At 44.1% G+C, this 22,042-nt stretch overlaps 1 protein-coding gene across 1 annotated transcript; it reads right to left on the bottom strand.

The window, feature by feature from the left end:
- Positions 1-658: 658 nt before the first annotated feature.
- On the bottom strand, positions 659-19,705 carry LOC141167372 (olfactory receptor 1G1-like). The gene is made up of 3 exons (XM_073654783.1): positions 19,559-19,705; positions 18,295-19,218; positions 659-781 (listed from the first exon to the last, which is right to left on the bottom strand). The coding sequence occupies exons 1-3, from the start codon at positions 19,703-19,705 to the stop codon at positions 659-661; spliced, it is 1,194 nt and encodes a 397-aa protein (XP_073510884.1).
- Positions 19,706-22,042: the final 2,337 nt, after the last annotated feature.

Raw genomic sequence — 22,042 nt, 5'->3', positions numbered from 1 at the left:
GCCCAAGTTGAAAAGAACTTAAATTCTAGGTTTCCAAGTCCCAACCTAGAGGTACCGAGGTCCGTGCTGACCAGAGCCTCTGGAAGAGAGACTGCTAGGCTATGTGCGTATTTGAAACAGGAGCGTCAGTCAGAAGAGAGGAGTTGTAGTCCTCCTCTCCAACCGGGGTACCACCCGCACCTCGTTTCTGCCGCAAATTTGCGGCCATTGACTTTAATTGAAACGCAGCAAATCCACATATACCTGCAGGTTTGCTGCGGTTCCATGGAAGTCAATAGGCACGAATTTGCGGCGGAAACGCCCGCAAAATGGTCATGCTGTGTTTTTTAACGCAATGCGAATCCGGAGCGGAGATTTCCTCATCATGTGCACAGCACATCCGGATTAGCATTGCTATGCATGGCAGACCTATTAACAAGTATTTTTGCAGTGTTTCCACAGCAGAAAACTGCCATGAAAACGCATCAAAAATGCTATGTGTGCACATTGCCTTATTCGCTCTATGTGCGTTTGGTGTCTTACAGGCTTCCGAGTGGTTGATGGCGACCACTGTTAAAGATAATAGGAATGTAAGGGTGATGAACAATGACTATTGTATTCCTACCTGTAAGTTAAGTAGTGATGTTAGGGTAAGGTAGAATAGAGTTAATGTTTGGGACTAGCCCATAGTGGGAAGGGTTAATGTTAGGGAAAGAGACTGCTTTCTGTAGTTAGTCAGATAGAGTTTGAGTTCAAGTTCCAGTAGGGAGCGCAGAGTGAGCAGAGCTGCCTTAAGGGTGATCTGGAGAGAGAGAGGAAACTGGGAACAGGCATATAGCGAGATCCTGAAGTAACTGACGAGAGACAGAATGACCTTGCAGAAAAGGGTCTGAAGACAGGACTAAGTTCATGGGACAAGTGGGGGTCCCAAACTGTAGATCTAGGGCACCAGTAGTGGAAGAAATAGGATGCGGAACTGCTGAGCAGACAGACTTGCTGATCAGGACTGTGCCATAGAAGCTGTATTGTGACGAAGTAAGGCAAAAAGTGTGCCTCAATAGCCCTGAAGTAGACTATAGAGGAAGAATACTGTGTGAATGAAAATGCTCCGTACTATAAAGGAAATGTCCACAGGAGTTTGTACCCGCTATCCCTTGTACATAACCCTTACCAAGTTACCGTTCAGTAAAGACTTTATTTTTTAACTGCAGTCTCCTTTATTCAACTCTGGAACCTACGGTCCTAGCAAGCACACACCACTAACAACAGGCGGCCTGCACGGGTGTAAGACCCTCACAGCACGAGTCTACACACCCAGCCAGGACCCACACTTTCATGTAGCATGCTGGGGCGTAAAGAGAGATAAGTGCCTCACCCGTGGCTACCGCCCCGCGCCCCTCTACAGAACCACAGGAGTTTTGCAAAAATGAATGCACAATGTGAACCAAGTCCATAGACAGCTCGTGATACTTACTGCAATCAATGGGTTAAATGGGAGGTAGAAAATGGTGGTATGGCCAGCAGGTCTGAGAGTATCCAAAGAAGGATAACTGATGTGAACAGGTTGTGATTCTGCTGTGGAGGGTGAGGACCTTTTTCAAAGAATGCAAAATGGTTGCAGGGATCATTATTAAGAGGAGGCACAATTGGGACGTGTGCAGTTTATAGCTACAGCATTTAGAAGCAAATCCAATAGACTGCCATGGAAGAGAAAACACTGCATTGTACTCCATTTTTAACCCCTTAGTGACCGGATAATTTTTTTGAAATCTGACTAGTGTCACTTTATGTAGTAATCACTTTGGAATGCTTCAACATATCCCATTGATTTTAAGACTGTTTTTGTGACACATGATACTTTATAATAATGGTAAATTTAGATTGATATGTTTTGTATTTATTTATAAAAATATCAGAAATTTGACAAAAATTTAATGACTATCTCTTTAACCCCAATAGTCACACCACACAAAAATATTAATACAGTTAATAACATTTCCCTCGTGTCTGCTTTACATCAGCTCCATTTGTAAAGTGTTGTATTTTGTTAGCATTTTAGAAGGTTTAAAAATGTAGCAGTAATTTTTCATTTTTTTTCAAGGAAATTTACAATACTTATTTTTATAGGGACCAGTTCAGTTTTGAAGTGACTTTTTGGGTCCTATATGTTGGAAATCACCCAAAAGTGATACCATTTTAAAAACTGCACCCCTCAACGTATTTAAAATTGCTTTCAGGTAGTTCATTAACCCTTCTGGTTCTTTTCAGGTAGTAATGGAAAGTGGCATGACAAGAATGAAAAAGTTTATTTGTACCACCTACATTTTGATAACTTCAGAACAGGTCGCTATAGCCGGAAGACTCTAAGGCCGTTAATTGGCCGTTACCTGCGATGGCAAACATCAGGACCACGCGATCAAGATCTCAGGGTGCCGATGAGATTAAAGAGGGAGACTCCACACTTTGTTAACTATTTCGATTTTGTAGTCACTATTGACAGCAGAATCTAAGGGGTTAAAAGTCCATGGTCGGTGCCAAAACTGATCGTGGCTGAAGCAGCAAGTTGTCAGCTATAGTGTACAGGTGACAGCTAAATGGTTGTCACCTGTCAGGAAACGCTAGTCTCTTATATCGCAGGTCAGTAAAAAGATTGGTCACTAAGAGGTTAAGTCTACTGCCATCACTAATGCCTTAAGACATGGGCTCTGCATTACTCAGATCTTTCACTGCACATAACACATTTCCAGTGGTGCTGACTTTACACCACTTTGGACTCTGCAGTTATGGAGTCAGCAGAGCGTTGGTAAATTTTTTGCAATCTGTTCCTCAGCACTCAGTGACCCCACTCTGTAACGTTATGGGGTCTTCATGGCTGAGTTGCTGCGAGTCCTTTCACTTCTCAATAATATTACTCACCGGTTATGGAGGAAGATTTAGAAGGGAAATAATGTCATGAACGGACTTGTTAAATTGGTGACTCCTATTACAGGGCCGTGCTAGTATCAATGAGATTTTTATTATTATTATTATTTATTTATATAGCGCCATTGATTCCATGGCGCTGTATATGAGAAGGGGTTACATACAATATACAGATAAAATTGACAGTAAACAAACTAACAATGACAGAATGGTACAGAGGAAAGAGGATCCTACCCTTGTGGGCTTACTGTCTACACCATCAGATGTTCTGTCACACGTTAGTAAAGGCAGATGACATGGCAAGGGACCAAGCGTTATACACTGGGGAGGCGACGGACCGGATGTTATACACTGGGCGGCAAAGGGCCGGATGTTATACACCAGGGGGCGAGGGTCATGGGTGCAGGTTGTAGAGCAAGAAGAAGCGAGGAGCCAGGTAACTTCCTTTTCTGTGACAGGCACAAAGATGGAAAGGGTTCAAGCTCTGAGGGATTTGGGCAAAAATGTTCTGATAGACTTTTTTCTTGGCAATAAGTGGCCAGATCAACACCAAGGTTGGTGACGGGGGCCAGTACTTTAGGGCTCAGGAGGGAGTGGCAAGTGACGTGATGAGGGTGGTGAAGTAGATTTGTTTCGCCAGATGAAGGACAGAGTAAAAGTGTTTAGCATGAACTTTTAGTAGATTACTTCTTCTGCTGAAAGTGATTTTCTCCACTGACACTCAGCACACCTGGAGCAACGCTGGAGAAAACGTGTTTGTAGCATGTGCCAGGGTCAGGACAGCAGAGGGAGGAGATCGGGTCTAAGGATTACTGGAGATTGTTTATAAGTTACTGGGTATAGATGACCCATAGCTTTCTGTATGTGTGGTAAGTGGGAGTGTCTTGAGCGGGGTGACAGTTCTTGACAAAGAAGCAAAGAAGGTTGAGGTCAAAGATCGAGAGAGGGGAGTTAGTAAAGTCATGCACTGAGCAGAAAAGAGAGAAGACCAAGTTCAGAGTATTCCCATCCTCGTGTGTAGGAGAGTTAGTGAACTGTGAAAGACCTAGAAAGTAGTGTTGAGCCACCCCCGTAGTGTTCGAGTTCGGTTCGGTTCGTCGAACACCCGTGTGTTCGCCGAACTGTTCGTCGAACTGTTCGTCGAACACCTTCGAACACCGTTAAAACCAATGGCAGGCAAACAAAAACACATAGAAACGCATAGAAAACACCTTCAAAGGTGTCCAAAAGCTGACAAACTGCTCAGAAGACATAACTAACACATGGAAAAGTGACAAGTAGATATAGTCATGCGAAAAGAAAAGAGGTGGAGGAGTAAAAGGAGGGGGAGACACAGATATAGGCATGTCACGCCCTTCTAAAATCCAAAAAGTGAGAAGCCGACACGTTCAGTCCGCTCCTGCCCGTGCCACCTCCGTGTCGCCGGGTTTGTGCCAGAGCCGTGGTGAACCTTGACGGCCAGCCCCCCTCTCCCAATACTGGTGCCTGTCCGCTGGTGGGTCGAGCGAGCCCCCCTGTGGTGGAGGCAGCTCTAAGCTTTTTAATTTAAATTGTCTCTCTAATTTGAATGAATACACTTTAAATCCATTTACAAGGATCTATTGGAGGGCAAGTCTCATGCCAGCAGCCGCGTAATTCCAGCTCCAGTAGCGTCCACTAAAGCTGCTGCAGTTAAAAAGCTTTTATAAGGATCGAGCTCGGCTGTCCACCGCAAGGCATCCTACTGCCAGTCCCAGCCCCTATGCCTTGGGGTGCCTCCTGATGCTCTTCACTGAGTATCCCATGGTCCCGAAGCATTTCCTTTGAAAAAATTAAGTGTCCAAACTACAGGTGGTGTAGCTTGCTTAACAGCCGGGATAATCCGCTGACTAGCAGACACTGCTACTAGGCACAAAGTATTTCCTGGGCTAGATGCAGTTAAAAATTTGTAATTAGATACTCTCGTTGGATGCTGAGAAAGCATTCCATAGAGTCTCCTGGCACGCCATATATGATTCTCTTAAAAAGCTTGGGGTAGGGGTCTAGGGGACCCTTTTATAGCCAAAATCACGGCCCTGTATCGCAATACGTCACCTAGGCTGAAGATAAATGGAACTGTAGCACCCTGAGGGCTCGGTTGCTACAGAGGTATTGCACCTCACCCAGAGGTGTGATATCTCACTCTCAGGTAAGGATGGAGTGTGCATCAGGACCCGACACCTGCATGCATTACACCACATTGCCGTGGGGCAGGGCGACCAATATGCCCCTGAGATGGGCACGACAGTCCCTGTCCCTGGCTGGAGTGGGGGGAGGGAACACTGAGGAAGGGGAACCCTGTAGTGCAGGAGCAGGGAGGAAGCAGTTCCTGGGTGCATTGAGAAGGGAGTATAAAAGGTGGGCACCATCTTAGTTCAGTGCAGAGAAGTCTGAGCAGAAGTGGCAGGGAGCAGGGGCTCTGCATGAGCTCTGCTCCGGAGGTGGGCCTAGTAACAGAGGCCCAGGCCTGGAAGAGGGAGAAGGAAGGAAGAGGAGCGGAGAAGGCTCCAGGAATGAGGAACGAAGGGATCCCACAACACCAGCCTCAGCGGTCTGCCCTGCAGCGGCGGTTCACTCTGACCGCAATCCACGGGTGGCGTAGTCGGACATTTAAACATCAAAACCACATAAATAGTTCCGCCACTGGTTTGACCACCCTGAGCCACGGAACCGGGTCGCCACCACGAAGACTACAACCACCAGCATCCACCAAAAAGGGTCCGGCTCCGGGTGTCCCAAGGCCCAGGGGGTGCATCAGAACATTTTCATCACCTTTCACAATCACCAATGGGACAAGGCAGGGATGTCCTCTGTCCCCTCTCTTATACATCCTAGTGACGGAGCACCTGCTCTCATCAATTCGCCATAACCCCAATATTAGGTGGATTGAGGTGGGAGGCACCGAGTACAAGTGCTCTCTATTTGCTGATGATGTACTAGTATATATCACTCAATCACATATATCCATCCATGCTGTTATGGCTGAAATAGATCACTTTGTTACATGGTCAAATTTTAAAATCAATGCAGCGAAGTCTGAGGCCCTCGATGTCTCCCTCCCCAAATCCATATAGGATTCCATCCAGTCCAACTTTCCCTTTGCCTGGCCCTCACAGGGTTTCAAATACTTAGGAATTCCTATTCATAGAGACCTCTCCCATCTATGTTATCTTAATTTTGGGCCCTTTATTGAACAACTCCATACAGACCACGGTTGGCAAGTTAGAACTGTAAGATTCACTACGTGAACCACTGGTGTTTTGTGGAAAAGCACATGTACACTGTGTTCCAAATTATTATGCAAAAAGTGTTTAGGAGTGATAAGGGAAGAATTTGTTTGTTTGTCAGTTAAACTCATTGATGGTGATGTGTGTCAGGGCTCTTTATATCACTGTAAGCAATTGCAGACACCTGTGCTAATTAGTTTGGCAGGTGTGTCCAATGAAAGGCAAGACTACTTAAGAAGGCTGTCTCACATTATTAAGCAGCCTACATTTTCTGCCAAAATGGGAAAGAAAAAGGATGTGTCGGCTGCTGAGAAGCAACAAATTGTGGAGTGTTTAGGTCAAGGCATGACTACAATCAACATTGTGCGATGATCAGGATGAAGTGTCTTGGCAATCAAGAAATATGTAGCTGATTCACAGTACACACGTGTGCGTGCTGATAAGGGCAAATTGAGGACTCTTTCCTACAGGCAATTAAGTCAGGTTAAAAGAGCAGCGGCAAAAAAGCCTTGTCATAGCAGCAGAATAGTTTTTGAAGCTGCTGGTGCCTCCAACGTCCCCCGAACAACAAGATGCAGGGTCCTTCATGTTAGAACCTTGCTGTTAGGTTTTTTTTTCCTTTGCTGGTCACATGACCTTGTTGGCCTATTTAGTCCTGCTCCGCCCTTCTGGCTTTGCTGGACTTCATTGTATATCTACTTTCTAGCTAGCCTGTGCTCTGTATCTAACTCTGTTAGTTTGCTTGGTCTACGGACCTCTATGTTCTATCTATTTTGTTTGTTCGTCTGTCTGCTACTATTTCTGTTAGGAGGTGTCCCATATTCCTCCCAGTCCTTAGTACTTGTAGGGATTCCCTCCCCACATCTATAGGTCTCCGTACAGACTAGATTAGGACTTTAGCAGGTCTGATCGCAGGATCAGGTTCCCTGTTACATCGTAGGGATTCAGCTGAGTCCTATAGTAGGGACAGATCTCCTCTCTTTCCTTAGACCTTTGATCGGTAAAAATGTGGTTGTGTATTTGGATGACATTTTGATTTATTCGCCAGATCTGGAGTCTCATTGGCGGAGCGTGCGTGAGGTATTACAGTTATTAATGGACAATTCGCTTTTTGCTAAGCTGGAGAAATGTGAGTTCGCTGTACAGAGGTTTTTGGGTTTCGCCAATTACTATAGAAAATTCATAAAAAATTTTTCTAGTATTGTCAAACCTCTGACTGATCTCACCAGGAAAGGTGCTGATGCGGTTCAGTGGTCTTCTGAGGCCATTGAAGCTTTTGTGTATCTCAAGGAGAGGTTCACCTCTGCTCCCATCCTTATGCAGCCTGATGTTACTAGGCCGTTTTTGGTTGAGGTTGATGCTTCCTCTGTGGGGGTTGGCGCAGTATTGTCTCAGGATAACGGGGATGGATTACATCCCTGTGCCTTTTTTTCAAAAATTTTTTCGGAGACTGAATTGAATTACGATATTGGTAATCGGGAATTATTGGCTATTAAACTCGCATTTGAACACTGGCGCCACTTCTTGGAAGGTGCGGAATTTCCCGTTCAGGTTCTTACGGATCATAAAAATCTGATATATCTTGATGCTGCCAAGCGCCTGAATGCCCGTCAGGCTAGGTGGGCACTGTTTTTCTCGCCGTTTAATTTCTCCGTTACTTACATCCCTGGTACTAAGAATGTTAAGGCGGATGCCTTGTCTCGCAGTTTTTCTCCCATAGTCGGAGCTGAGAAAGAGGAAAACATTTTACAAGAAGGTGTTGTGATAGCTGCTTTAGACTCCGTTTTGGAAGATGAGATTCTTAAAGCTCAGGAGAATGCCCCATCTAACACTCCTCATGGGAGGTTGTTTGTGCCTGGGACCTTTAGGAGAGATTTGTTTGTTGAGTGTCACGAATCTCGGTTGGCAGGTCATCCCGGAATCTCTGAGACTAAGAGACTGGTGGGTCGCAGTTTTTGGTGGCCTGGATGGCAGAAGGAAGTCATTAAGTGGGTGCGCCAATGTACTATATGTGCTAGATCTAAGTCCTCACATACTCCTGCTGCGGGGTTGCTTTGTCCTTTGGAGGTCCCCAGTGCTCCTTGGACACATTTGGCTATGGACTTTATAACTGACCTTCCCCCCTCTGAGGGTTTTACTGTCATCTGGGTGGTCGTGGACCGTTTTAGCAAGATGTGTCACTTGGTTCCCTTCGTCAAACTGCCCTGCGCTAAAACTCTCGCTAAGGCCTTTGTCCAGGAAATTGTCAGACTTCATGGCGTTCCTACTGACATTGTTTCTGATAGGGGTCCTCAGTTCGTGGCTCGTTTTTGGCGTGCCTTTTGTGACAGGTTGGGAATTCATTTGTCGTTTTCGTCCGGATATCATCCTGAATCTAATGGCCAGACAGAAAGGAAAAACCAGGATGTTGAGCAGTTCTTGCGTTGTTTTGTGGCAGACAATCAAGAGGGGTGGTCTGAGTTTCTGCCACTTGCCGAATTTGCTCTGAACAATCATACATCTTCTTCTGCTGGTTGTTCGCCTTTTTTTTGTTGTTCTGGGAGACATCCGTCGTTTGGGTCGTTCTCCAAGTTGGGATCTGCCGTGCCTGAGGAGGAGAATTTTTCCGGTGATTTGGAAAGAGTTTGGACGGATGTGCGTGGTAATCTTCAGGAGGCCAACAGAAAATCTAAAGACTACTTTGATAGGAAACGACAGGAGGTTTTGTTCGCTGTTGGTGACATGGTTTGGTTGTCCTCTAGGAATCTGCGGTTAAGGATTCCTTCTAAGAAATTGGGTCCCAAGTTTGTAGGGCCCTTTAAGGTGCTTCAGGTTGTCAACCAATCTGCTGTTAGGTTGGAGGTTCCTACCTCCTGGAGAATTAATCCGGTCTTTCATGTCTCTCTGTTAAAAAAAGCTGTTGTGTCGGATGGTGACGCCTCTGCCTCTGTTCCTCCGGTGGTGGAGGACGGGGAATATGAAATTTCTCGCATCCTTGACTCTAGACGGTATAGAGGTAGTTTGCAGTATCTTGTGGCCTGGAAAGGTTTCGGACCCGAGGATAACTCTTGGGTGAGGTCAGATGATGTTTCCGCGTCCAGACTTATCAGAGCGTTTCACAGGAGATTTCCTGATAAGCCTGGTCCTAGGGGATCCGGAGGATCCTCTTAGAAGGGGGGGTACTGTTAGAACCTTGCTGTTAGGTTTTTTTTTCCTTTGCTGGTCACATGACCTTGTTGGCCTATTTAGTCCTGCTCCGCCCTTCTGGCTTTGCTGGACTTCATTGTATATCTACTTTCTAGCTAGCCTGTGCTCTGTATCTAACTCTGTTAGTTTGCTTGGTCTACGGACCTCTATGTTCTATCTATTTTGTTTGTTCGTCTGTCTGCTACTATTTCTGTTAGGAGGTGTCCCATATTCCTCCCAGTCCTTAGTACTTGTAGGGATTCCCTCCCCACATCTATAGGTCTCCGTACAGACTAGATTAGGACTTTAGCAGGTCTGATCGCAGGATCAGGTTCCCTGTTACATCGTAGGGATTCAGCTGAGTCCTATAGTAGGGACAGATCTCCTCTCTTTCCTTAGCTTTGGTAGCAGAACATAACACTTCAGAGGTTTGCAGCTGTGCATATGCCATCCTGTCGACCTCCTCTATCCACTTCACACAAGCAGAAACGGCTCCAGTGGGCCAAACATTACATGAAGACTGATTTCAAAACTGTTTTGTTCACGGATGAGTGCCGTGCAGCGCTCGATGGTCCAGATGGATGGAGTGGAGGATGGCTGGTTGATGGACACCCCACGCAAACACGGCTACAGCGCCAACAAGGAGGAGGTGGAGTAATGTTTTGGGCTGGAATCATGGGGAGAGAGATTGTCGGCCCCTTTAGGATCCCTGAAGGCGCTAAAGATGAACTCCATAATGTATGTGGATTTTCTCAAACAGCACTTTCTGCCATGGTTCAAGAAGAAGAACCATGTATTTCACAGCAAGATCATTTTTTTGCATGATAATGCACCATCTCATGCTGCACATAAAACATCTGCATCTCTGGCTGATATGGGCATAAAAGGGGACAAACTTATGGTGTGACCCCCATGCTCCCCTGACCTCTACCCCATTCAGAACCTCTGGAGCATCATCAAAAGGAGTGTCTATGATGGCGGGAGGCAGTTCACATCTAAGCAACAGCTCTGGGAGGGTATTCTGTCCTCATGCAAAACAATTGAAGCAGAAACCATCCAAAACCTGACAAATTCAATGGACGAGAGAGTTCAGAAGCTCCTTTCGAACAAGGGGTCCTATGTGAAAATGTAACATCACCTAGAATAAAGTTTTGAGTTGAAAACTGTTTGATTTCAGTTTCTAATAACCTGCTAATGCTTATAATTTCAAAAATGACCATTTTTTTGGTCTTTATTAAAATGAAAAGGTTGATCGAAAAGTTTGGGGGATCTAAGAGTGTGGCAACCAAGTAGTCATGATTACTTCGAATTCTGACAATATGAGGGTCATGTTGCAGGTAGTGCAGCAAGAAGGCACTTATGTGTCTTGCGCATCTCGGAGCCCCAAAATTATTTTCCGGGCTAGATGCAGCAAAAAATTATTATTAATTTTAAATCTGGTGGAGCTTAGTATAGATGGGCTAATAGGATCATTGACTGTCCCACGGTTGGCAAGTTGAAACTGTGAGATTCACTACGTGCACCACTGGTGTTTTGTGGAAAAGCACATGTAAGATTCTGCAACAGTCTCTGCTGATACTCCTGCATGCGTGCATCCCTTTCTATGGCAGGAATAATTTCTGCAAATTTACTTTTGTACCGGGGATCTAACAGTGTGGCAACCCAGTAGTCAGGATTATTTCTAATTCTCACAATTCGAGGGTCATGTTGCAGGTAGTGCAGCAAGAAGGTACTCATGTGTGTTGCGCATCCAGGAGCACCAAGTCCCTGTTGTGTTGGTGGCGAGGTAACAATCATGCTTCCTTCCTCTGTCCTCTCCCCCCAACCTCGCACAACAGAAATGTGATCAAGGTCTCCCTCATCTGATGAGTCTTCCATCAGTTCGTCCTCCACTTCTTCCTGGGCTCCTGCACCTTCCTCACTAGTTTGGCTGCTACCATGTGCCCTGGTAAAACCATCTCCCCCACCCTCACATGCCTGCCGCCTTGGTGCTGCCGACCGTCTGGACCTTGCAGATGTTAGCCCTTCCGCATACAACTCCTCCTCCTCTACTTCCTCCACCTCCTCTTGTGCCACCACCTGACTCCGAATTCTTTTTAACATGTGCTCCAGCATGTAAATCACCGGAATAGTCATGCTGATAATGGCATCGTCAGCACTAAACATCTTCGTCGCCATTTCAAAACTGTGCAGAAGGGTGCATAGGTCCCTGATCTGAGACCACTCCTCCAGCGTGATTTGCCCCACCTCCGGATCTCGTTGGCCCAGGCTATACGTCAGAACGTATTGCACCAGGGCTTGTCGGTGCTGCCACAGTCGCTGCAACATGTGCAGAGTTGAATTCCACCGGGTAGGCACATCGCATTTTAGCCGGTGAAGTGGCAGGCCCAACGACTTCTGTAGAGATGTAAGTCGCTGAGCTGCGGGATGCGAACGGCGGAAGTGAGCACACAGCGACCGTGCCCTCTGCAGAAGGCCATCTAGTCTGGGATAGTGGGCTAAAAATTGCTGGACAACCAGGTTCAACACGTGAGCCATACAAGGCACGTGTGTGACATTGCCCCGGCGAAGGGCCGCACCCAGGTTTGCAGCATTGTCGCACACGGCCTTCCCTGGTTTCAGGTCCAGTGGAGACAACCATTCATGAAATTGGTTCTCCAGAGCTGACCACAACTCCTCAGCTGTGTGACTCACATTTCCCAGACATTTCAAAGTAAAAACCGCCTGATGACGTTGAGCCCTACTGCCAGCATAGTAAGGAGGTGTGCAGGATCCCTTCTGTGCAGATAGAAAGCTTGTGGCATGACCAGACAGGCTTTGGGTGCAGGTGGAAGACCGAGAGGAGGTTGAAGAGGCAGAAGCAGTGGAGGAACTTTGACATAAAGAGGATTGACGCACAACTCGTGGGGACGGCAAGACTTGGACAGCAGCCCCTTGTCCTGCTGTCACCATAGCTACCCAGTGCCCAGTCAGCGACATGTAACGCCCCTGTCCATGCCTACTTGTCCAAGTGTCTGTGGTGAAATGCACCCTGTCACACACAGAGTTTCTCAAAGAAGCGGTGATGTTGTGTGCGACATGCTGGTGGAGCGCAGGCACACCTTTCTTTGAGAAGTAGTGCCGACTGGGCATCTGGTACTGGGGCACTGCAACGGACATAAGGTCTCGAAAATCCTCTGTGTCCACCAGGCGGAAAGGCAGCATTTCTGTAGCCAAGAGCTTGCAGATGGTGAAATTCAACCTCTTAGCTTTCTCATGGCTAGGAGGAAATGGTCTTTTACTTGTCCACATCTGAGGGACCGAGGGCTGGCTATTGTGCTTAGACGGGGTTGATAAGGGTGTCCCCGGCAAACTGCCGGTCTGTGAGGAAGATGCAGGCGGACATGTTAGGTTGCCTTGATCCAAAGGTGGTGCTATCGATGTTGGACAGCGCTCAACACCAGCTGGTGTTACCACCTCCAAAGAAAATGATGACCTGCCAATCACGCTGGCTGTTGCGGGTAAAGAGGTGGCAGGTCTGCGCCCCAAAACAGGTGTGACTGCTGTCCCCCCAGTCACAGAGGATGAAGAGGCCGCGGATGCACAAGATATGGCAGACGGTGGTTGGCCCGGCCGGCTAGGCCGCATTGTAGCACACTGAGCTTCCCACTGCAACTTATGCTTCATGTCCATGTGCCGGTTCATGCATGAAGTACTCAAACTATGTATTTTTTGGCCTCTACTTAGCTTTTGCTGACAAATGTTACAGATAACACGAGTTGGGTCATCTTTATCGATCTGAAAAAATGCCCAGGCTATGCAAGGCTTAGCACCCATGCGACCTGAAGAGCCACCACGACTTGTGGTGAGAGGCAGAGTTGTGTTTGAGGATGCAGTTGTTGACGTGCTTCCAGTACTACGTCTCTGTCCAGGAAGGCGCAACCTGACCTCGTCGTCACTAGCATCTTCCTCCACCTCCTCTGCTGACCTCATCTCTTGGCTGACTGTGGGTTGACAGTAAGTGGGATCTCCAACCTCATCATCATCACCCTGTGCGTTATCACACCCGTCGTCCTCAGAGCCAACCTGTTCCTGCCCTGACAAAAAACTAAAGTTGTCGCTCCAATCAGGTATTTGAGTCTCATCATCGTCTTCCTCATTGTCTCCACCAACAGGAGTTACAGTTTGGGAATGAGGGTCTACATTATGGTCAGAACCTTCTGCGTCTGGTCCTGGATCCGATTCATAAAGATTCTGGGCATCAGTGCAGATCATTTCCTCGTCTGGATTCACAGAAGCGCTGGAGTCGACCTCTGATTCCCAGGCTATAGTATGAGTAAACAGCTCTGCAGACTCAACCATCTGTTCTACCTCATACTCAGACGGGCAGCTGGAGATTTGGGAGCTGTGAGGAAGCAAGTGCGATTGGGGTGACACCTTTGAGGACTGGAGTATTTGTGATGTTGAAGTTGATGTGGAGGAGAGCCCACTTAAAGGAGCACTTGATATCCGTTGAAGCACCTGCTGTTTTTGTGCCTCATCTGGAATTTGTAGCGATTGGCGTGGCCGTAAGAAAGGGATCTTATCACATTATCCGCTAAAAGAAGTAGACATTTTAGTTTGGCTGGAAGATGGTCTTTCTTCTGCAGATGTTACTGTTGCTTTAACACCTACCCCATGGACACAACCTTTTTTCCCCTTCCCAACACGCCTATTCCCCTTTCCACCAGCAGCAGGCCTTTTTCCACTCATTTTGGTGGTTAACTAATTCACAACTCTGGAGTTGTTTGCACAAAAAAACAATGGATGGGAACCGAGCAGAGCTGAGTGGCCAAACTGTGGTATTAGGCCAAAACTATTGGCTGGGTTAGATGCAGAAAAAAATTATATTCAATTTGCAACCTGATGGAGGTCAGTATAGATGGACTAATAGAGAAAGTCCCACACACAGCTAGAAGCCCAAATATTTTTTCAGAGGTAGATGCAGAAAAAAATTATATTCAGTTTGCAACCTGATGGAGGTCTGTATAGGTGGATTAATAGAACAAGTCCCACACACTGCTAGAAGGCCAAATATTTTTTCAGAGGTAGATGCAGAAAAAAAATATATTCAGTTTGCAACCTGATGGAGGTCTGTATAGATAGATTAATAGAACAAGTCCCACACACTGCTAGAAGGACAAATATTTTTTCAGAGCTAGAAGCAGAAAAAAATTATATTCAGTTTGCAACCTGATGGAGGTCAGTATAGATGGACTAATACAACAAGTCCCACACACAGCTAGAAGCCCAAATATTTTTTCAGAGGTAGATGCAGAAAAAAATTATATTCAGTTTGCAACCTGATGGAGGTCTGTATAGATGGATTAATAGAACAAGTCCCACACACTGCTAGAAGGACAAATATTTTTTCAGAGCTAGATGCAGAAAAAAATTATATTCAGTTTGCAACCTGATGGAGGTCAGTATAGATGGACTAATAGAACAAGTCCCACACACAGCTAGAAGCCCAAATATTTTTTCAGAGGTAGATGCAGAAAAAAATTATATTCAGTTTGCAACCTGATTGAGGTCTGTATAGATGGATTAATAGAACAAGTCCCACACACAGCTAGAAGCCCAATATTTTTTCAGAGGTAGATGCAGAAAAAAAATATATTCAGTTTGCAACCTGATGGAGGTCAGTATAGATGGACTAATAGAGAAAGTCCCACACACTGCTAGAAGGCCAAATATTTTTTCAGAGCTAGATGCAGACAAAAAATTATTTTTAATTTGCAACTTGATGGAGGTCAGTATAGATGGACTAATAGAGAAAGTCCCACACACAGCTAGAAGCCCAAATATTTTTTCAGAGGTAGATGGAGAAAAAAATTATATTCAGTTTGCAACCTGATGGAGGTCTGTATAGATGGATTAATAGAACAAGTCCCACACACTGCTAGAAGGCCAAATATTTTTTCAGAGCTAGATGCAGAAAAAAATTATATTCAGTTTGCAACCTGATGGAGGTCAGTATAGATGGACTAATAGAACAAGTCCCACACACAGCTAGAAGCCCAAATATTTTTTCAGACGTAGATGCAGAAAAAAATTATATTCAGTTTGCAACCTGATGGAGGTCTGTATAGATGGATTAATAGAACAAGTCCCACACACAGCTAGAACCCCAATATTTTTTCAGAGGTAGATGCAGAAAAAAAATATATACAGTTTGCAACCTGATGGAGGTCAGTATAGATGGACTAATAGAACAAGTCCCACACACTGCTAGAAGGCCAAATATTTTTTCAGAGCTAGATGCAGACAAAAAATTATTTTTAATTTGCAACCTGATGGAGGTCAGTATAGATGGACTAATAGAGAAAGTCCCACACACTGCTAGAAGGCCAAATATTTTTTCAGAGCTGGATGCAGATAAAAATTATTTTTAATTTGCAACCTGATGGAGGTCAGTATAGATGGACTAATAGAGAAAGTCCCACACACTGCTAGAAGGCCAAATATTTTTTCAGAGCTAGATGCAGAAAAAAATTATATTCAGTTTGCAACCTGATGGAGGTCAATATAGATGGACTAATAGAACAAGTCCCACACACAGCTAGAAGCCCAAATATTTTTTCAGAGCTGGATGCAGATAAAAATTATTTTTAATTTGCAACCTGATGGAGGTCAGTATAGATGGACTAATAGAATGATGCTATGCCCAAAAGATTTTACTTCACTAGGTGCAGTAAAAAAATTGGTATTCTATACACAGGTGGTATATCTTGCAACACAGATAGGCTACTCCACTGACTAACACACTCTGCAATAGGCCAAAAAGGATTAGCTTTGCTAGATTCAGCCAAATGCTGTGAAAAAAACTTGCACAGCACTGGCACAGACCTGCCTGGCAAAAACTGATAGGAACTGATGTAACCTAGTCCTGAAAAGGACTGCAATTACAATTAGTCTTTACTCCCACAATCTATCTATTTAAGAGCACAGACCTGCCTGATAAAAGTCGTAGGAAATGCTGTAACCTAGTCCTTAAAAGGACTGCAATCACAACTATTCCCTACTCCCAAGCTATCTGTAGATTTGTGCGAAAATTGGCTTGAAATTAACAAGGTATAGCGCACACAGCAACAGCGGTGCCGTCTAACACGCAGCTGCAGCAGTGAGAAAATGGTGGCGACGGGGAAAATTGCTGGGTCTTATAGGGCAAGGACATGTGACATACACAGCCAATGACACATGCCCTTGCTTGTGTGAAAAAAAGCACTTCGCTCCGTGTGTGCGCTGCTGATAGGCTGACAGATTGCACCTCCCCACTGTAAATGCGGGAAAGAGAAAAAAAAATGGAGATCTTCATTATTCCTGCAGAGATCCATCCCCTGCCCCTCCCCCCACCCCGCTGTACACTCAAACTGCGTATTAACATTAATTTTCATCATTACTGAGAAAAAATCCAGTTATGATTTTGGTGCACGAACAGTTATCGAACATAACCTCGAACAGCCGAATTTTTCTCAAATCGTTCGTGTTCGCCGAACAGCTCGAACACCGCCCAAAACAGCTCGAATTTGAGATTGGCGAACAGTTCGAGTAGAACAACGCTCATCTCTACTAGAAAGGAGGTTAGAGAAAGAAGATGAGTTGCAGATGGGGAGAGGGAATTATCAGTGGGGATGTTAAAATCCCTCCTGATGTGAGTGGAAATGTCACTAGATAGGAAGTGTGGAATTCAAATGGCAAAGTGATCCAGAATCTGGTTGGATTTGCAGAGAGGGCGAAACACAATGACCACTCGCAGGGAATAGGGTTTTAAGAGTCTTATGATATGTAGCTCAAAGGAAAGAAATATAAGTGAGGGTACAGGGGATAACCTAGAAAGCACATTGGGATGAAATAAGCAGACCAACACTTCCAACTTGTCGGCTGTCAGTTCTAGGGGTATGTGAAAATTGTAGATGACCATGAGAGAGCAGAAGCTGCGATAGTGTCCAACTGCTGAATCTAGATTTCAGTGGGAGCAAGAAGGTTAATTGAATTGTAAAGGAACAAGTAGTGAATGTAGGGGAGTTTGTTACACACTGACCATGAGTGCCAGAGAGCACAGTTAAAAGATACAGGAGAAAACATGCACTGAATGTTAATAAGATTAACAGAGTTTCTATATGCATCAGGAAGACAGTTATATATACAGTGGAAGAAGGGCCCGGGTTAGGGCTATTGTAGCCAGAAACTAGGAAAAAGAGAATAAACAGAAAGAGCAGGTGCTTTGTGTATTTGTGCGCTCTATGGTGGTAGTGGATGGTTTGGAGTTTTGCAGAAATGTGAGTAGAGCCTGAAAGCTATACATGGGAGAAGGGAAGAGAGAGGGACTGATGTGGAAAGAGTGCACAGAATGTGTAAGAGGGCAATAGATGTGAAAGAAAGCAGCAGCTAGGACATAGATGAAGCTAAGAGATATTGAAAATAAATAATGCAGTATAATTGAAAAAGAAGCGTATTTGTTAGAATATATTGCATAGTTTACCTGTCTCCTGCCCTCTCCAAGTGCTATGTTTAACTGCAAGCACCAAGATGATATTGCACTTGGAAAGATATTGCTTACATGCCCCACACACACGTACTTTCCCTAGGCCACATCTGAATATATAGGAAGCCTCTGCTAAGATCCAGGTCCAATCGTTAAACAATTAATCAACTAAATAAAGACCAGAGCAGGCCACACTATGTAAAGATAAATAAAATTGACGTGCAAGTACGTGGATTTCTGCCCATGGCGCTCACACTCGATACTGAATAAATCGAGATGTTTACAAAATTTTGTTTCCATTTTTTTTATCATTTCCATATCATTAACATGTCTGTCCATTCTGTGATTTCCATCATTTCACAACTTTTTCAGAATTGCAATTTCAGTGTGTATTTAGTGTATTTATGACGAACTTATAATAAAGATTTTTTATTATATTATTATTTTTGAAGAAAGAATAACACTATTCCATATTACTTTAGCTGTTTTTCTAGCAGCTCCTATGACTTCTTTATTCCTTAGGCTATAAACAAATGGGTTTAACATCGGGACTACGGCCACATAAAGCATTGAGAGAATCTTGTCTTGTTCCTTAGAATCTACAGACTCATTTTTCAAGTAAAGGAAGATACTTGGTACATAGAATAACATGACAGTAATGAGGTGAGATGTGCAGCTAGAAAAAGCTTTAAGCTGCCCCTTAGAGGAACGAATCTTTAGAATTGTGGAGATGATTCTTACATATGAGATCAAAATAAATATGAATAGCAAACTACCAAACTTATCTTCAATTGAGATGATCATTTTCACACTTTTAGTGTCACTGGAAGACAGCACTATTAATGGTAATAACTCACAAAAGAAATGGTTGATGGTTTGAGAAAAACAGAATGATAATGCCGATATCATTAGGGTAAACATTAAGGAATTTGCGGCACTAAAACTCATGTAGGAAGTCACTAAAATAAAACAAACTTTCCTCGTCATGATCAAAGAATAATGGAGCGGAGAACAAATCGCCACGTAGCGATCATACGCCATAGAGATTAAAATGTTATGCTCTGTATAGGCACAAAAGATAAAGAAGTAGAGTTGAGTCATACAACCACAGAACGAGATCCTCTTGTCTTCTGTGAAAATGATGGCCAACATCTTCGGGATAATAGCAGAAACATAGATGACGTCAATAGAAGAAAGGTTACACAAGAAGAAATACATGGGGGTGTGAAGTTGGGGCGCAATACAGACCAGAGCAATGATAATCAGATTTCCCATAACTGCTAGGAAATACATGAATAAAAACCCGTTAAATAAAAAAATTGCGTTAATTCTGGAGGTGGAGAATGGGGTCACGTAGAATTCAGTCACTGTACCGATTTCACAATTATTCATCTTCAATATCTGTGATAAAAGAAAGGAAAACAGTATTATGTGCCTTATGAAACTTGTCGGTACGACGAAAGAATTCCAAACTATGGTCTTTTATTTTCTGATATGGAGCTTTCAGTTGCTTGCATGGGCAAAGAAATTAATCAACAAATAATTTTGGAACTACTTATGATTCAAGCGTAGACATTCTCCTATTTTCCAAGATATGACACCAATAACGTCTAAAATGCTGGCAACATAAATGAGTACACCTCTAAGTGAAATTGGCCAAATTGTACCCAAAGTGTGAATATTTTGTGTGGCCACCATTATTTTTAAGCACTGCCTTAACTCACTTGGGCATTGAGTTCACTAGAGCTTTACAGGTCGCCACTGGAATCCTCTTCCTCTCCTTCATGACAACATCATGGAGCTGGTGGATGTTAGAGACCTTGTGCTTCTCCATCTTCCGTTTGAGGATGCCCCACAGATTCTCAATAGAATTTAGGTCTGGAGACATGCTTGGCCAGTCCAGCACCTTTATCCTCAGTTTCTTTAGCAAGGCAGTGGTTGTCTTGGAGGTGCATATGGGGTCATTATGATGTTGGAATACTGCTCTGAGGCCCAGTTTCTGAAAGGAGGGGATCATGTTCTGCTTCAGTATATCACATTACATGTTGGCTCCTCACAGACAGCAGCACTCATGTAGCCCTAAACCATGACACTCCCACCACCATGCTTGACTGTAGGTAAGGCACAGTTATCTTTGTACTCCTCTTCCATTTGACATCACACACGCTTGACGCCATCTGAACCAAATAAATTTATCTTGGTCTCATCAGACCACAGGACATGGTTGCAGTAATCCATGTCTTAGTCTGTTTGTCTTCAGCAAACCGTTTGTGGGCTTTCTTGAGCATCATCTTTAGAAGAGTCTTCCTTCTGGAACAACAGCCATGCAAACCAATTTGATGCAGTGTGCGGTGGTCAGTGAGCACTGTCAGGCTGACCCCCCCCACCCCTTTAACCTCTGCATCAATGCTGGCACAAAATAAAAGGGGGAGGTGTAGTGAAGACAGGCCACTGTAATTTGTTGAGTTGTTTTGTCTAAAAAATGCCTATATCATCATATCTTCCACTGACACCCGATGTTGTAATTGTCCCCATGACATGTAAATATCTCCCTCATTCTGCTTGTGGAACGCAATTAGCATGAGACAGTCAGCTATTAGGACTTGCAGACGCTCAGCAATATTTTCTATAACAAAGACTATTTAGAAAAGTTGTTTAGCTATTTAGGAAGTAAATGAGCAATAGAAAAAATATGTACTAAGGTATAAAAAAGCCGTTAAATTAAATATTCCAAAAAAGTAACATAAATAAGAAATGAATGATACTTGCCACATCAATAATAAATTATAGAAGAAATGCCTCATACAGGACAGCCCTAATAGTGAGCATGATATACAGAATATAAAGGTTTTTTCACTGTTTACCAATTAATTTAAAGATGTACAAAAGCCTTAGAGAAAAACAAGATTGTTTTCTCCTTGTGTCATATTAACACACTGGAGGATTTTGTCAGGATTCTCACAGGAACGCTTATTTCTCTAGTGGGGTTATTTTGATGTCTTCAGTAATGAGGATCAGAGCTTCCATTGTAGAAAGGTAAAAAATCTAAATTCCCAAATTGAAGGACGATGTGTGTAATGACTAGAGATGAGCAAACATGTTCGGAAAATGTTTGCCAATCTCAAAGTCGGCATGAACATTGCACATTTGGATTCGTGATCGGACCCCTGAACATTTTGTACTCAAATCTGTAAAATATGGACAAAGTTTGGTAAATGATCGCGTTTTCACTAACGTGTTTTTTAGGACTTTGGCTAGGATAGTGGTGCTGTATCATCAGCGGCGAGAATATGTTTGATGAGGGGAGGGAGTGGGGAGAGGTCAGAGGAGTGGCGGACTGTTATTCTTAATTTTATTATTTTTAATGTGTGGAGATTCCGGTAGCCAATCAGGGCGCAGGAACAATCCACAACGCCCAAACACAATGGTTTGTCTCATTAGCTGCTGAAGTCATATGACTCTCTCCATATAACTACTGGTTAGTCAGGTACTTAGCTAGGTGGTTGATTGTCAGTCAGCTAGTTCAGAGAAATAGGATCCTGAGTGGCTGTGAAACTGACCTTCCAGCAGATCAATCCTTTTTGCTGATTGTGTGGTCCAGAAACACCAGGCCACATTCCTGCATATAAATATTTTGTGCTGGTAATATCTTTGTCCTGGCAGGAGTCCACATTTGAAAATATATATTTTTTGTACTAATAGCGGAGCAAATAAATACGGATTGATAATTTAGTGATAGGTGACTGATAGTTCTGGGCTTAGGGTTGTGAAACAACTGGTTTAAAGAGGGGAAGGCTACGTCCAACCTGAGTGGGAAAAAGAGAGGTCGTGGTGGAAGGGGGAATTGGCTTGGTGTTCAAGGTGTACATAGATGGTAATGTTAGTGAAAGCTCTAGTCAACCAACACTGTCACGTCCTATCCAAAGACAACTAACAACTTCTATTACTGGATGAGTAGTGATGAGCGAGTATGTTCGGTTAACTCTTTCGGCGAGTATGCTCGGGCGAGTACCGAGTATCTTCAGCATATTCGGTGATATGTTTGAATCACTCCCGTGTGCATGATTTGCGACTGTTTGACAGCTTTAATACATGTGAGGAATGCTTGTTTCTTTCGCATTCTTCACATGTATTAAAGCTGTCAAACAGTTGCAAATCGTGGACACGAGAGTGATTCAAACATATCACCGAATATGCTGAAGATACTCGGTACTCTCCCGAGCAT

This window comes from Phyllobates terribilis, unplaced genomic scaffold, assembly GCF_046119375.1.
Source record: "Phyllobates terribilis strain yellow unplaced genomic scaffold, ASM4611937v1 Scaffold_11__3_contigs__length_659146591, whole genome shotgun sequence".
Lineage (NCBI taxonomy): Eukaryota > Metazoa > Chordata > Amphibia > Anura > Dendrobatidae > Phyllobates > Phyllobates terribilis.
Note: the sequence above shows the minus strand (reverse complement) of the source record. Positions and strands in the feature narration are given on the sequence as shown.

Coding starts and splice junctions, on each gene's coding strand:
- LOC141167372 (XM_073654783.1), bottom strand. CDS start 19,705: ATGTCTCCAGACCTAAATTCTATTGAGAATCTGTGGGGCATCCTCAAA. Junction 19,219..19,558: donor TGGCGACCTGTAAAGCTCTA/GTGAACTCAATG, acceptor CTTTTATCACAG/ATATTGAAGATGAATAATTG. Junction 782..18,294: donor CTGCTAGAAAAACAGCTAAA/GTAATATGGAAT, acceptor CTCTCTCTCCAG/ATCACCCTTAAGGCAGCTCT.